Genomic DNA, 13,952 nt, shown 5'->3' on the forward strand with positions numbered 1-13,952 from the left:
CCAAAGGGAGGCAGTTACGACAAGACAAAAAGAGTCGAGTCTCGAAATGACACCTATACTTCGCCATAAATGTACAGTAGCCCATCGTTCTATCACTCTTCTCTTCTCTCTCCCAAAATATTAAAGCCAAAAATAAGAAAAAAAAACTTTGCTTTAAATTTGAAACCATTTCTGAAAACATATGGTATTGCTTCAGAAAAGGTCTCTCTTTATTTTGTCAATGAACCAAAGGAAGCTATTCTCCTGAATTAGCTGGAAAAGCAGCAGCAATTCCTGTCATCCAAATTTTCATACCCGTGCAGTACATTTCAGTTTAAGATAGTCTGTAAACTACTTGACATCTGCTTTTGTATTGATACATTGCCTTTACAATGAGTGAGAGACATTAAACAGGTGTCATCTAGCCCATGTTGGAAAGCACATATGCCCTTCTTTTAGTTCAGAAAAGATTTGTGCTCTATTGCACAAACCGGGATTTACATCAAGAAAAGGGAAAATGATCTGAACGGACAAAAAAGTTTGTAAACAATGTGTTTACTTTTACTTTTCACATCCTTTCTACAGCAAATCTGATTTGAAAGTCTCTTGGAAATAAGAGGTATTGGAATGCTCACTCTTATCTCGCGGTAACTCAGAAAGATGTCTTCATTCGCCATTTGATGTTTTTAACTTTCTGATGGTGAAAATTTACTTAAATTTCAATCTTGTTTAAATTTCAATAGGTTTGATAGTACATTCGTAAATTACATCGAAACCATTAAAAAATCACGTCAAAAAGAACGAATGCTAGTTTACTTGTGTATTGGACATAACTATTTTTAATGACCTCCGTTATATTGCCCTTTCGGATATATTGCTCTTTTTCTTTGTCCCCCGAAAAGCGCGATATAACAAGGGGTTACTGTATTTTCTGGTTGTGCTTTTCCCTTTCTAATATTTGTAATATATACATAACATATAGTATTTATAAGTTCATTTGCTTGCTGGAGATATTTTACTTAAACAGATTATGGTAAGAACAAATTCCTACTCTCTAATTTATGTATATAAAAATGTGTTTCACTTTCAGACTGACATCAATCTGCCATATTTAACTGTGGATCAAAGTGGACCAAAGCATATGAACATGAAGTTAACCAGGGCCAAGTTTGAATCTTTGGTTGCAGATCTGATTAAAAGAACTGTTGAGCCTTGTAAAAAAGCCATCACTGATGCAGATGTAAAAAAGACTGATATTCAGGAAGTAATATTAGTTGGTGGAATGACAAGAATGCCAAAAGTAATTTTACCTCTCCTTTTTTTTTCATCCCTTAATTCTGCTTTCTTTTCAAAAAAAATCTTTAAATTTAAGTTGTTGATAATGTTCTCTTTCTCTGCACTTTGTTTTCCTAACTGTTTAATAATTACCCATTTCAATATATTTCCTTTGTTTTTGCTTACGTATATATATATTTTTGTTTAGGTTCAAGAAATGGTACAAGAAATATTTGGAAAAGTACCTAGCAAATCTGTCAATCCTGATGAAGCAGTTGCAGTTGGTGCTGCAATCCAGGTTTGTATTTTCTTCATAATTGAGCTGTTTTAATCTTTGTATTTTCCAGTTATACATAGTAGGATAAAACTTTTTTTTTTTTTTTTTTGAAGTATGAAAATATTTTATTTCTTTTTTTTTCTTTCTTTCTTATTTTAAATCTTATAAGGCATTACTAGACAATGAAACTATAGTGCAAAAGAAAAAACAGACAAGTGTACTTTAGTGTGCTATCATAGAATGCTTTAACCACTGTTCATAAAACTTTTTAAATATTTCTTTTTAATTTACTTCTTAGAAACTATGGACACTTTGGATTCCAATTAAAAGTTTTAATTCATATGGCTCTCTTATTCAAATCATATCAAGGCCTTTATTACACGTCTGGAGACTACTGTGTCATTTGAGCTTGAGCAACTTTTATGTTAAAAAGCTGAAGCTGTGCGTGTCACTATATTTAATAAATACTGTTTCTATTTTCACCTTGAACTAAATATCTCTAAATACTAATATTTAAAATTTTTAGTGTATTCTTATAACACTTAAAAACATGGCCCCCATAGGATGCTTGTGGCTCCCCTAAATTTCCTTGCTGTGGTCCCATTAAGAAACCCTACTCTAGTGCATTAGGCAGTCGAAATCCATTTTCTTATTTTTTGGCAGTTTGTTATATCATATGGAAAGAGTCCTCTACAGTTTTCTGTATCATGTTCATCTTATAATATTTGCATTTTGTGAAACGTAAGAGTGTTTGAGGTTATGCAGGTTATTGAGCAAAATGCAGTTTCAATGCATTACTAATAGTTTGAAATATTGTGCCTTTAACATTAGTTTTTTCTCCTAAAATTATTTTCTAATTCCTAATCTTATTTATTTCAGGGTGGTGTTTTAGCTGGAGATGTAACAGACGTGTTATTGTTAGATGTAACTCCTTTATCTCTTGGCATTGAAACACTTGGTGGAGTCTTTACTAAACTTATTACTAAAAATACAACTATTCCAACTAAAAAAAGTCAAGTAAGCTTGTTTTGTTTCTAATTATATTGATTTTTATTTATTTATTATTTTTTAAAATTTGGATTTGAAATAAATATATTTGAAATATCTTTTAGGTCTTCTCCACTGCAGCTGATGGTCAAACTCAGGTTGAAATAAAAGTTTTCCAGGGTGAGAGAGAAATGGCTCTTGACAACAAAATTCTTGGGCAGTTCTCTTTGGTAAGATTTAAATCATATGCTTATCAATTCCAATGGTTATGTTAATTTTTAATGGCACATTTAGCCTGTATTTTGTCCTTGTTTATATTTCTATTTTGAACTCTAGAAGAAATGTATCTACATTTTGAGAACTCCATCAAAAATACCGCAAAGAATATCTCTCCTCCCTCCCCCTATTTTTCCTCCGCAGCCATCTGACAGTTCTTCCAATTTTTACTTTTCAGTACAAACAAAGTGTTAATTGTATCTCATACTTCAACTTCAAGCTTTACTTCTGTGTAAAAGCTGAAAGTCCTCTCTTGCTTGACCAAAACCTCTTGTGACAGTTTTAAAGACTTTTTTATATTATATTCTATTTTTGAATTAAGTGAAATAGAGTTAGCCCTTATATATTGTGCAATTCAGTATTAAAAAATTTTATGCTTAATAAACGGGGGGGGGGGGACCTTTTATGTAAAAATCCTTTTTATTTCTTTAAATTTATTGTGTCAAAAGCTGAAACAAGATTCATATAGTTTTTAAACGTTGTTGAAGTAAAAGTTCTTAAAAGAATGTATGTTTAATTTTTTTGAGAAACAAGTTAGTCTGTATTTTTGGCTGAAAGTGTTTTGCGTTAAGATGAATAATTGCTTTTTTTTTTTTTTTTTTTTTGCGAATTTAAATACTAGAAAATATTTGCAAGATTGGTGTAGTGTGTAAAAGCTTCATAAAAAAAAGCCCGATAATACTGAATCAAATAATCCCATTAAAAATAAAAGTTAAAGGGGGGTAAGTAGCAATTATCTTATCAAAGCTTCTACTTAAAGTCCTGTACCTCCTTCCCTTTTCACACCCAGTTTTTTAGTTATGAAATTGAACTGAAAATGTGTTTAAATTGACACTGACATAGCCTTTTTATTTTTTTAATCAGTACAAAATCTGTAAAATAATGTAAAAAAGCTATTTAACAAGTAGTACTTTACTTATGAATTGCATAAAATGTTACATTGTGCTTTTTTGTGCATAAGGAGTAATATTTTAATGCACATTAACATTTTTGAATAAGTTTTGAATTAACTGTAAAAAGTTTTATTGGCCTTTAAAAAAATCTTATTTCCTGTATAGGTTGGAATACCACCTGCTCCCAGAGGTGTACCACAAATTGAAGTAACCTTTGATATTGATGCTAATGGTATAGTTCATGTGTCTGCTAGAGACAGAGCAACTGGAAAGGAACAAAATAGTGAGTGTTTTGGATCCCTGAAAATTGATTACTTGTTTATTTTCCGTAAGTTACCGCCCTATAGCCAGGGCTAAGGCAGAAATACATTTCATGTATTTTTGCCTTAGCCCTGGCTATAGGGCGGTAACTTACTGAAAATACTTTTGCCTTGCCTTCAATCTTCGAGTTGAACCAAACCATTGCTTCGGTCACTCGGCTGGTCAGTGCTAATTCTATATTAGCTACCAGTTTGTTTGGCACTCTTGGCTTGATTAAGAGGTTTTCCACCTCCAGCTCAGTCACTTCCTAAGCCGGGCTGATGAGTGCTAATAATTACGAAACTGCAGTCCTCAGCTGGAATGACTGAGCTAGCAGTGTATTTCATGATTACTAGTTTATGTTCTACAATTGAATTTATCTTAAAAGAGGGGGGGAAGTACTACCTTATCTAATTTTAAAATATATATTTTTAATGTTTTTTTTTGCTTGGTTATCCATGCTCTTGAGCACCTAGCGAGTGTTAAATTAGTTAATAATACACAGTATAACCCCGAATTAATGATTGTCAAAGGACTGGTAAAATTTAATGTCAAATCAAGAACGTCATTAAATCAAGGAGCATAGATATTCACTGCAGTCAAATCCGGACCAGTGAAATGTATCGATAAATCAAAGTTATAGCTATCAAAGTAAAAAGATGTTTTTTTTTCCCCAATACAATTTCAGTTGTGTATTATCTTTATAAACTAACTTCTTTTCTTAAAATGAATGAAATGGCTGCTACATCAAACATGCAGTTTTTATATATTTATTTCAGAGGTAGAGAAAAAGGATAAATGCCATAATAAAGAGATGAAGTGCAAGTAGAAGTTGGCTAACCACTTAAATCTAAGTCTCGTGTTTTTGTGAACCACCCTTGAAGAATTTTTAAGCAAAGGACCGATATGATATTGTATAGATTCCCGAGGAGAGAAGTCACCTTCAGAACAAGACTAATAAAGCCCTACAAACTGCTTTTATGATTGTAACCAGATTCAACTGCAGTCACAAAAAAAAAAAAAAAGCAGAGAAAATGGTCATGCTGAGAGAGGGGGCACATGGAGGGGACCCTTAATGAATGGCAAGTTAGCATTAAATTAATGGTGGGAAATTCTGTTCCTCCAAATTTTGGTAGTTTAATAGAGGTGGTCAGTCTGAGAAGTATCACTCTATATAAATTTAAAACCATTCAATTTGGATTTAATACTTAAAAAACCTAACTATAAAAATCAAAGCTAACACAAAATTTAAATTTGAAATTTATTAATTATTATGTCTGAACAAAAAAAAATAAATAAATAAAAGATAAACTCTAAGAATCAATATGCAAGCAATATATTATGTTGTGCATTTTTAAAATTTGTAATTTGAATTCGAATGTAATGTGAACTTGATTCTAAAATGAAATTAGTTGCACAGTACTGAAGTTATTTGTTTTCAGTTGTAATCCAGTCTTCTGGTGGCCTTAGTAAAGATGAAATTGAAAATATGATTAAAAATGCTGAAAAGTATGCTGAAGAAGATAAAATTAAAAAGGTAACTCATATGCATGAGATTTTTTAAAATGAAATCAAGAAAATCTGATACTCTAAAGTGTTATTTTTTTTTTTTTTTAATTTCCTGTGTTAATATTTCTCACCAAATTCCTTTACTTCATTCGTTGCCATTTTGGTTTTATTAATATTGAAAATCTTTTGTTTTACTTTATTGTATTTGCCATCCACTCAAAAGACACTTTCAATCAAAAACCTAAGCGTCTATACATTACAGTTAAATTCCATTACAATACACTTGAATTAACAGCAACTTATGTTTGTTGTGATGGAGCTCAAGCAATGTAATGTCAATTTAATCAGGAGCAAAAATTTGTTTCATTATTCTCAGATATTTCGTAGAATTGGAATTCATTGTAACAGGATTTCACTGTACTAGTGGGCTAGAGTAATCTTTTGAATGGAACATGGAATAATAACTCCATCTGATAGGGGGGAAAGAAATTTCCAGAAGGATGACACGAATTTTCAGCAATCGGCTCACTGCTTAGGGTTTGCCATAACACGAAGATGTGTCGTTTCGCTCTGAAAGTCTAGTGCTGATGCACATTTGCCTCATTAGACTCGAACGGGTTAAAAGCAGAACAGGCTTATATAATTAATAAATTACTATAAAATAGATTTCGCAATAGAAGAGTGAAAAAGTGTTATCAGTCCGTTTCTTTTTTCCCCCCATCATGCTGATGGCATTGCACCATTCTCATTTTCTCCTTTCGGTGCACGAAAAAATATTTTATTTGCTCTGTGTTAGATGTTAAACATTTGCAATGAGGCACTATATAATACTTCAGTTTGTGCTTGGTGCCATCTTGAGAATGCTAGCGATGCTCTACTACTCGCACAATCGTCCAGTGGAAAAAACAAAGAAGAGTGTATATTGATGTCTTCAGTAGAGATGAGGACTATACTTGTTGCAAACCTAGCCTGGCAGCACTGCGAAGGCTACACAGATCCTAATCCCAGCATTATGACTGCCCTCCTATAGTAGCATTTAGGAGCATTTTATCGAGCTATTTTAAGTATTAACATTCCTGCCAACTCTGCTGGTTTTTCCAGTAGGTACCTTGATTTTGAGCATTTCTCCTGGTCTCCTGATTTTTATTAAAAATACTGGATTTTATAAATCTTGAAAAATGTTCTATGTTTAGAGAATTTTGTGGAAAAAAACCCCTGTAATATTGTGTTACTTTTATTGTTCTGTTTCATGTTTTCATTATTTTATCTGTATATGAAATGAAGTAATGAACTTCCATATGAATGTACTTAAAGGGATAGTAAAAAATCTACTGGTTTTTTCTTTGAAAGGTTAGCAGGTATGTATTAATTTAAAAATAACCTGCAACCAGATTGAACTGAAATTAGTGTCTATTGTCCGTAAATAGCCTGAATTTTCGTTAATTTTTTTTTTCCCAAATGCTTGAGGTTCCAGTATCTGGCTACTACTTTAGCTGGGGTTTGGGGGTGGGCAAATCTGGCTCTTTCAATAAGTTATTTAGCTTGAAACAAGAACTGAATAAATCATTAGTCATATTTTGTGCATTATTGTTTATAATACCAACAGTTGATATTTTTACTCATGAAAAATTATTCTGTATTCGAGATTCTGAAGAAGTAATTTCAATATGTCAATAAGAGCAAAATATAAATTGCTTTGAACTAGAATGTCCTTATTTGAACCTAAGAAGATTATTTCATTCAATATAACTTGTTGAGGTATTTTTACTTGAATACTATGAAGTACTATGTATTTAGATCATTTATTACAAAAATAATTATATTTTTTAATTTTAGGAAAGAGTGGAAGTTGTTAATCAAGCAGAAGGCATTATTCATGATACAGAATCTAAAATGGAAGAGTTTAAAAGTCAGTTACCTGAAGAAGAGGTAAATATGTTTAAAAATTCAGTTTTGAAATACTTGTTTTGTTTCATAAGTTTTTGATTATGACTTTGTTGTGCCTTTCTGAAAATCATTTTATTTATATATTTTTCTCTTTTTACAGGTTACCAGTATTAAAACTAAAATTGCTGAAGTAAGACAGTTAATATCAAATAAAGACAATGAAAATCCTGAAACAATGCGCAAAGCAATGCAAGAATTACAGCAGGCGTCCTTGAAATTGTTTGAAGCTGCCTATAAAAAAGTAAGATTTTTAATTTGAGCAAAAATTATTTAACATGCTTTATGATTTTGCAGCCTGTTTCTTGGCTTAATTGATGAATACAGAGAAATTTATAGCAAAAAAAAAAGGATTTTTTGTACTAAATCTAGAGGCAGCAATGGGCTTGAGTTGAACAAGGATTACAGCATTCCTTTTGGTTATCAAAAATTTGATGCTGTGCTATTCACAATAGCAAAACCTCAGAAATACGTTCTAACTGGATCTGAGCCCTGTTTCATAGCTGCCAACTCTTGTATGACTTAGCCGTACATTGTGTGCACGGTCTTATGGCAGATTTGTTGGTTTTTAGGTTTTTAATTTTATGATAAATTGTGAACGGTTGAAGTTTTCTTTTACTTCCAGCCCTTTTGAAAGCAACCCCTAAAAGAGTGATGTAAACGACGTTGAAAGGCTCAAGAATTCTCTTCGCTACTCATCTCCTAAAGACTTTCGTTTGAAGCCAGCATTTGGCACAATATCTCGATTGCCAAAGCAGTTCAGTGCGGAACGATACATTTTGAGGCCAAGCTGTAAGAAAGTACGAAGGGTGTGGCCTAAGCATAAATCTCTGACACATTGCGCATGAGTCATTCTGTCTAGCTATTATCACGCACGCAGCGATATTATGAGAATTACACGTGGTGTTCAAAAGTTTGCTATTCATTTAAGTTAAAATGTCTAAAGCTAAGAAATATGACCTGATATTTCTGGAATGTTATTCGAAAGATTATCCTGGAATCTTCAAATCACAAAAGACTGCACTTTGCTCAGTTTGCAGCACTTTGCTGTATAATGGTCAAAAAAGAGTAGAAGTATAACCACCCCGAACATTGAAAGATTTTTTTAAGTTCAAATTTACTGGGCAGCCTAATTAAACTCTTATTAACACAACATTGATCTGAAAGCCTTGATTTTATGTTAACAGTAAAGCAATTTGATCTTAATAAAGAAAGAATGCATAAGAAGTACAAAAGGCTTAGCCTTTCATTAGTTAACATTCAGTTCAAGGCAATAAAGTATAGAGCTGTATTATGTATTCTATTCGAACGTTTTCTAAAAGTAACATCCATATAACATTAAACTATATAGTAGCTTTTGAATTGTAGTTATTGACTTCTATCTTTTTTTTTTTTGAATCTCTGGGGTTTGAATTTCTGAGGTTCCACTGTACTTTCAGATTTATCTATGTTCTTCACATATCTTTATCAGTAGTGGAAAGTGTTTTATGTATGTTGATAAACAAACAGAAAGTGCATTTTGTGTAAAGGCTTGAGACTTTTGGAATTTAGCTTCGAAAAAGGGGGGGGGGGTTGGCTCTGGCATGAAATATATGGTACTTTACATAAGAAAAAAAATAATATAGTTTTAATATTTTTTTTTATTTAATGTGCTTTTTGTGTAATTAGTTCAAAAGCTGGGCAAGTCTTTTTTCTTTTTAAATCTATTTTTGTTTTAAATTTCTGATTTTTTTTTTAAAAAAAAAGATCAGATTTAAGTCTTGATTTTAATCATCGATTGAACATGCTTAATGTGTATATGAAAGTGATTTTGAAAATAAATTTCAATAGTTTTGCATTAATTTCCAGTTATGATTTGTATAAATTTTTCCCACTGAACGTGTGAATTTTCAATTTTATTTACAGATGGCTAGTGAAAAGCAATCTAGTGAATCTTCAAGTGACAGCAGCAACACAAGCAGCGACAGCAATGCAAGCAGCTCCTCGGAGGAAGCACAAAAGAAAGAGGAGAAAAATTAATTTTTGAGACAAAGATTTTTCTTAAGACTATAGCTGGCTATATGTAAATCATATTTGCTTGTGTTTTGCATTGTACAACAACGACCAACAGATTTCCTAATATGGATGTTGATTTACAGCAAGTATCACATGCATTGTATCATAGCTCATCATTATGTAGATAAAAAATATCTAAACAATTTGTTATTCATAAGATTTTATTTGAAATTTCTTTGTGTATTTTGTTATTTTCTATGTTTCTGTTTAAATTACAAACTGTTTCAATCTCTTGAAATCTTACTTTTCCCTGTCTGTAAAAAGATTAATTAGAGGTATGGTTTCAAGTTGTCACACTGCCAATTTCTGAGATACTTTCCTCGGTGTTTAATGATTTTTCTTAAAATCTGCTAAATTTTTGAAAGTTCCACCACTGGCCAATTATTGTTTTTTAAACTTTTTATTAGATTTTTTTTTTTGCCAGAAGTTTTTAAAATTAACAGACTTTTAGAAGAATAGATCAATAGCAAAATGACCATAATATTGTAGATGAGCTCAGTTTTGTGAAGGAGGATGTTGTATTTCTTATGACATTCGCCACTGATTGAAACTACCTTTTCTTTGAAAAGCAAAAAGACAGAAGTCTACTAGTCTATACAAGTACTTAAATGTTTTAAATGAAATTAAATTTTATGCTCTCAAAGCAAATACTATCGACAGATTATACGCTGAAGGAGAGCAATGCATTCAATTTCAGAGATCATCAAACTGCTATAGAAAAGTGTTCAAAATGATAATTCAATATATGTTGGTTCCAACTAATAGGGTGGAAGCTAAATGATCAGTTTCGAAATACAAAAATGCATTAAACAATAATTGAGAAAATGTCAACTCAAATAACTATGTACAATACTTTGTACCAATGCTCTGCATGTTTAAGTTAAAACTTGAATGCTACATAAAATTAAAGGAAATAAAATTTTCTAGTTTATTTTGTGCTTTGTCACATGCACTTTTAAGTTTCGTCGCAGATATGGCATATTTTACTGCATCCATGTTCATTAGAAAATTTAACAAAACTTTCCTCAAATTTCAATCTCTCCCTCCCCCCCCCCCCCTCCCCTTAATAAACTTACAACCCTAAAAGTAACCAAATGTGCAGACCATTTATATATATGCTTTTAGAAGTGAATTTACCTGAACAAATCCAATTCAATTTTCAATTCTTTAAGTTTTTACTTTGATTTTGGCAATTAATTTCTCAACATTTAAAGCAGCTTACCCTAGAAAACAAGATAGTACTTAGATGAGTGTTTGAGAATAAATGAAACCAAAAAAAAATCATAGTTTTGTAAATTGTACAATCTGTCGTAACTAAACGTAAACACTTGTAAATGTTAAGTCCCAGTTCAATTTAATACAAAACCGAATTGTTCAAACATTACAAAGTATCACGAATACATTTTTTTTCTCTCTTTGAAATTTTTAAAAGTTCCTGTTTGCCTACCTTTCTTGGTTTTTATTATTGATAATTTCTGGAATAGAGAAGGTGAAATAAAGGGGAGTGGGAGCTTTTGTTTTGTTCAGGAACTTCATTCAATGTGTAACGCTATCATTCTGCAAAGGCAATCAACATGTCAGGAAACTATAAAATAATTATAAATAAAATTACTTGCTTGGACTAAAAAGTAGATTAGGATATAAGTACCTTAATATACGCTAGGTACAATGAGTATTTACAGTATTCTATAAAGGTATTTCTTTCACAAATTTCCCCTAAAAATTCAGTTAATATTTTTAGTATAAAACTGTCACACACCATATTGGTTGCATAAGAACCTTGCAAATGTTATATTTGCATTAGTAGAGTTGAACTTGTAAAAATGCAACTGATTTGCCAGTGTTTTGATTGCATATAGTTTTCATTTATACTTTACTTCAGTCAGTTAAAAGACTTAATAAATAATACCAAACTGTATTTTGGCCCCTTAATATTTTTATTTATCGTCAACCCCTAGAATTTTCTTTAATAGTTTTCATCATATTGCTTTGCAGAGTTCACTTATTGGCCGAGTTATTCCATTAACAGTAAGTTGTGGTCGCATGGTGAGATAAGCAATAAATAATGGCGTTACCAGACTATTTTATATTTTAATGCTAACTAAGAATCATTTAATGCCTCAGAGTCCTCTTTGTGGGTGAGCATTTGATGAGGAACCGACAGCGTGCCACAGACTAAAGTGGTTTGCAGAATGTTTTTGTGTCTGTGTTTGTAGTCTGCACCAAAAGAAAGGAGATGGCGCCTATGTGACAGTTTAAAAAGTTGGTGCTGCGAGTTCTTCCCTGTTGACAGCCTCATACCAGTCCGCTCTTGTCTTAACCGCAAGTCGGCTGACATGGTGGAGTTCCTCTTGCAAATGTGGTGCCAGTTTAACCATGAATCTGGGACTGGATTTTTCAAAGCACTGAAGCACCTTATGCAGTTTCAACCAGTGAGAAATTATAAACGGGACAAGCCCCCTTTTCGTCGAGTGAGATTCGCAGAAAACTGGTATACTTCAGACTGTTCTAGGACAGGTGAACTGTTGGTTCTGTTGTAAAGCATCTCCAGTTTCACAAGGAAACCTAGAGCCTAGGTTTTATGTGAACGCCACTGGCTGCTTTTGCCATGCTGTACATCAGCGGTCGGCAACCTAAATTGGCTGTCGATCGACTTTCCAACTTCAACAAGCACTTAGATTGACTGAGGAGGGGAGGGGTTGCACGATTGTGTTTCAGACATAGTTGAGACTATACGTCTGACTTCATATTGTAGGTTAACATTTATTGAAACAGACTTTTAAGATGCTGATTAGCAATTAAATTTAAACTATTAAAACAATATTAAGTGAGCACCCACTTAATTCACCTATTAACCCACATCAAAACAATTTCGGACACTTATATATTGCATTTTTAAAAATTTATAAACTATATCTAGGATTTTCAAAACAGAATTTTATTTTGAAATGACAATACATGTTTTACATTCTCCTAATTCAAACTTATATGAATTTCTCATTTTTGTTTTTAAATAATGTTTCAACTAACTTTTTAAAATTGATACTAGGTACACAATTTTAAGTATTTTTAAGACACCCTTTTCTTTAATGATCTTGAAATTACATTACCTTGAAGTAGGGTGTTTTACAATTAAAAGAAAAGTACGATGCAAAATCCTATTCAAAACAATGTTTTCTAACGTCCTTAAAAAAAATAAACATTCATATGAAAGTTTTTCCGTAAATTCAATATGAATTTTGCACACTATTTTTTCAAGAACAAAAGGGGAAAGACATCCAGACATCCTTTTGTTGGATGTCTTTTCATCCATAAGCTCATTATTTTTTGCATTGAAAAAGGCATTCCCTGTAACGCCGAAACACGTGTCTGCTGTAATTGGCAAATTTGTGCTTTTTCCAACATTGTTTGTCTTACTTTACTGTTCAGCACAAAGGTATTTATTTATCTAACAAGACAATGCAACATCACATGTGAATGCAATTTAAACTATTCATCATAGGCGGATCCAGGGAGGGGGCTATGGCCCCCTCCGAGAAAATTTCAAGAATAGGTAAAATCCCCCTTTGAGCAAAAATGCAAAAAATTCCCTTATAATGCATACAAAATATAACAATGAGAGGGGGGCCATGGTCATTCTGAAAAACTTTCAAAAATAGTTAAAAACCTTTTTTAGAGCTAAATATTAAAAAAAAAATCCTTGTTATTCCTCGAAGTCTAACATGAATATAAAAACAATGCTGAAAATCATAAACCCACACTGAGGAAGTTTCAAGAAGTTTTTTAAAACCCTCTTTCCTATCTTAAATTGAAAAAAAGAAAAGAATCAATATTTTTTCATTCTAAGTGGACCTCCGAAACTCTTCAAACCCAAACCTTACCAAAGATAGTCTAAAATGCGTTTTAAAGTCTATAAATTAGAAAACTTTCTCTGGGGTGGACCTTTTAATCTCTCCTCCTCTTAACATCACCAAAAATTGTCTGAAACAGCCTTTTTAAAGCTACAGTTTCCGGTGGAGTGCTCCAACCCTCTTCTCCCCTGCCATTACCAAAGATAATTAGAATGCATTTTTTAAGACTGTAATTGTAAATTAAATTCTTGGTGTGGGCCCTCGAATCTCTCCTCCACGTATCATCACGAAAAGATCGTATTAAACTGAGTTTTTTGCTCTACAATTGCAAAACAAAATCTGCCGAAGAACCCCCAAACCTCCCTATTAAAATTATTGGGGACAATATTTGCGTTTTTAAAGTTTCAATTTCGTAAAATGGGCGGGGGGATAGTCGCACTCGACCCCTTAATATTACGAAAGACCGTTAAAATGAATTTCTAAGATTACAAATCCGAAAAATTTACTTAGATGGGTTCTTAAATCTCTCCTCCCTCTAACATCATCAAAGATTGTCTAAAACTGCATTCTTAGAGCTACAATTTCGAAAAATAGACAGGGGAGCGC

At 32.2% G+C, this 13,952-nt stretch overlaps 1 protein-coding gene across 1 annotated transcript in view; it reads left to right on the forward strand.

Annotated features, from left to right (window-relative positions):
- Positions 1–9,652, forward strand: part of LOC129225747 (heat shock protein hsp-6-like) — a 42,310-nt gene extending 32,658 nt beyond the window's left edge. Inside the window, exons 9-17 of the mRNA XM_054860246.1 lie at positions 1,070–1,279; positions 1,463–1,552; positions 2,411–2,548; positions 2,644–2,748; positions 3,853–3,970; positions 5,430–5,524; positions 7,333–7,425; positions 7,544–7,684; positions 9,346–9,652. Of these exons, the coding sequence (XP_054716221.1) occupies positions 1,070–1,279; positions 1,463–1,552; positions 2,411–2,548; positions 2,644–2,748; positions 3,853–3,970; positions 5,430–5,524; positions 7,333–7,425; positions 7,544–7,684; positions 9,346–9,459 (1,104 nt within the window). The 3' untranslated portion in view covers positions 9,460–9,652. The remainder of the gene's footprint in view (positions 1–1,069; positions 1,280–1,462; positions 1,553–2,410; positions 2,549–2,643; positions 2,749–3,852; positions 3,971–5,429; positions 5,525–7,332; positions 7,426–7,543; positions 7,685–9,345) is intronic.
- Positions 9,653–13,952: the final 4,300 nt, after the last annotated feature.

The sequence above is a fragment of the Uloborus diversus genome, chromosome 7 (assembly GCF_026930045.1).
Source record: "Uloborus diversus isolate 005 chromosome 7, Udiv.v.3.1, whole genome shotgun sequence".
NCBI classification, from domain to species: Eukaryota; Metazoa; Arthropoda; class Arachnida; order Araneae; family Uloboridae; genus Uloborus; species Uloborus diversus.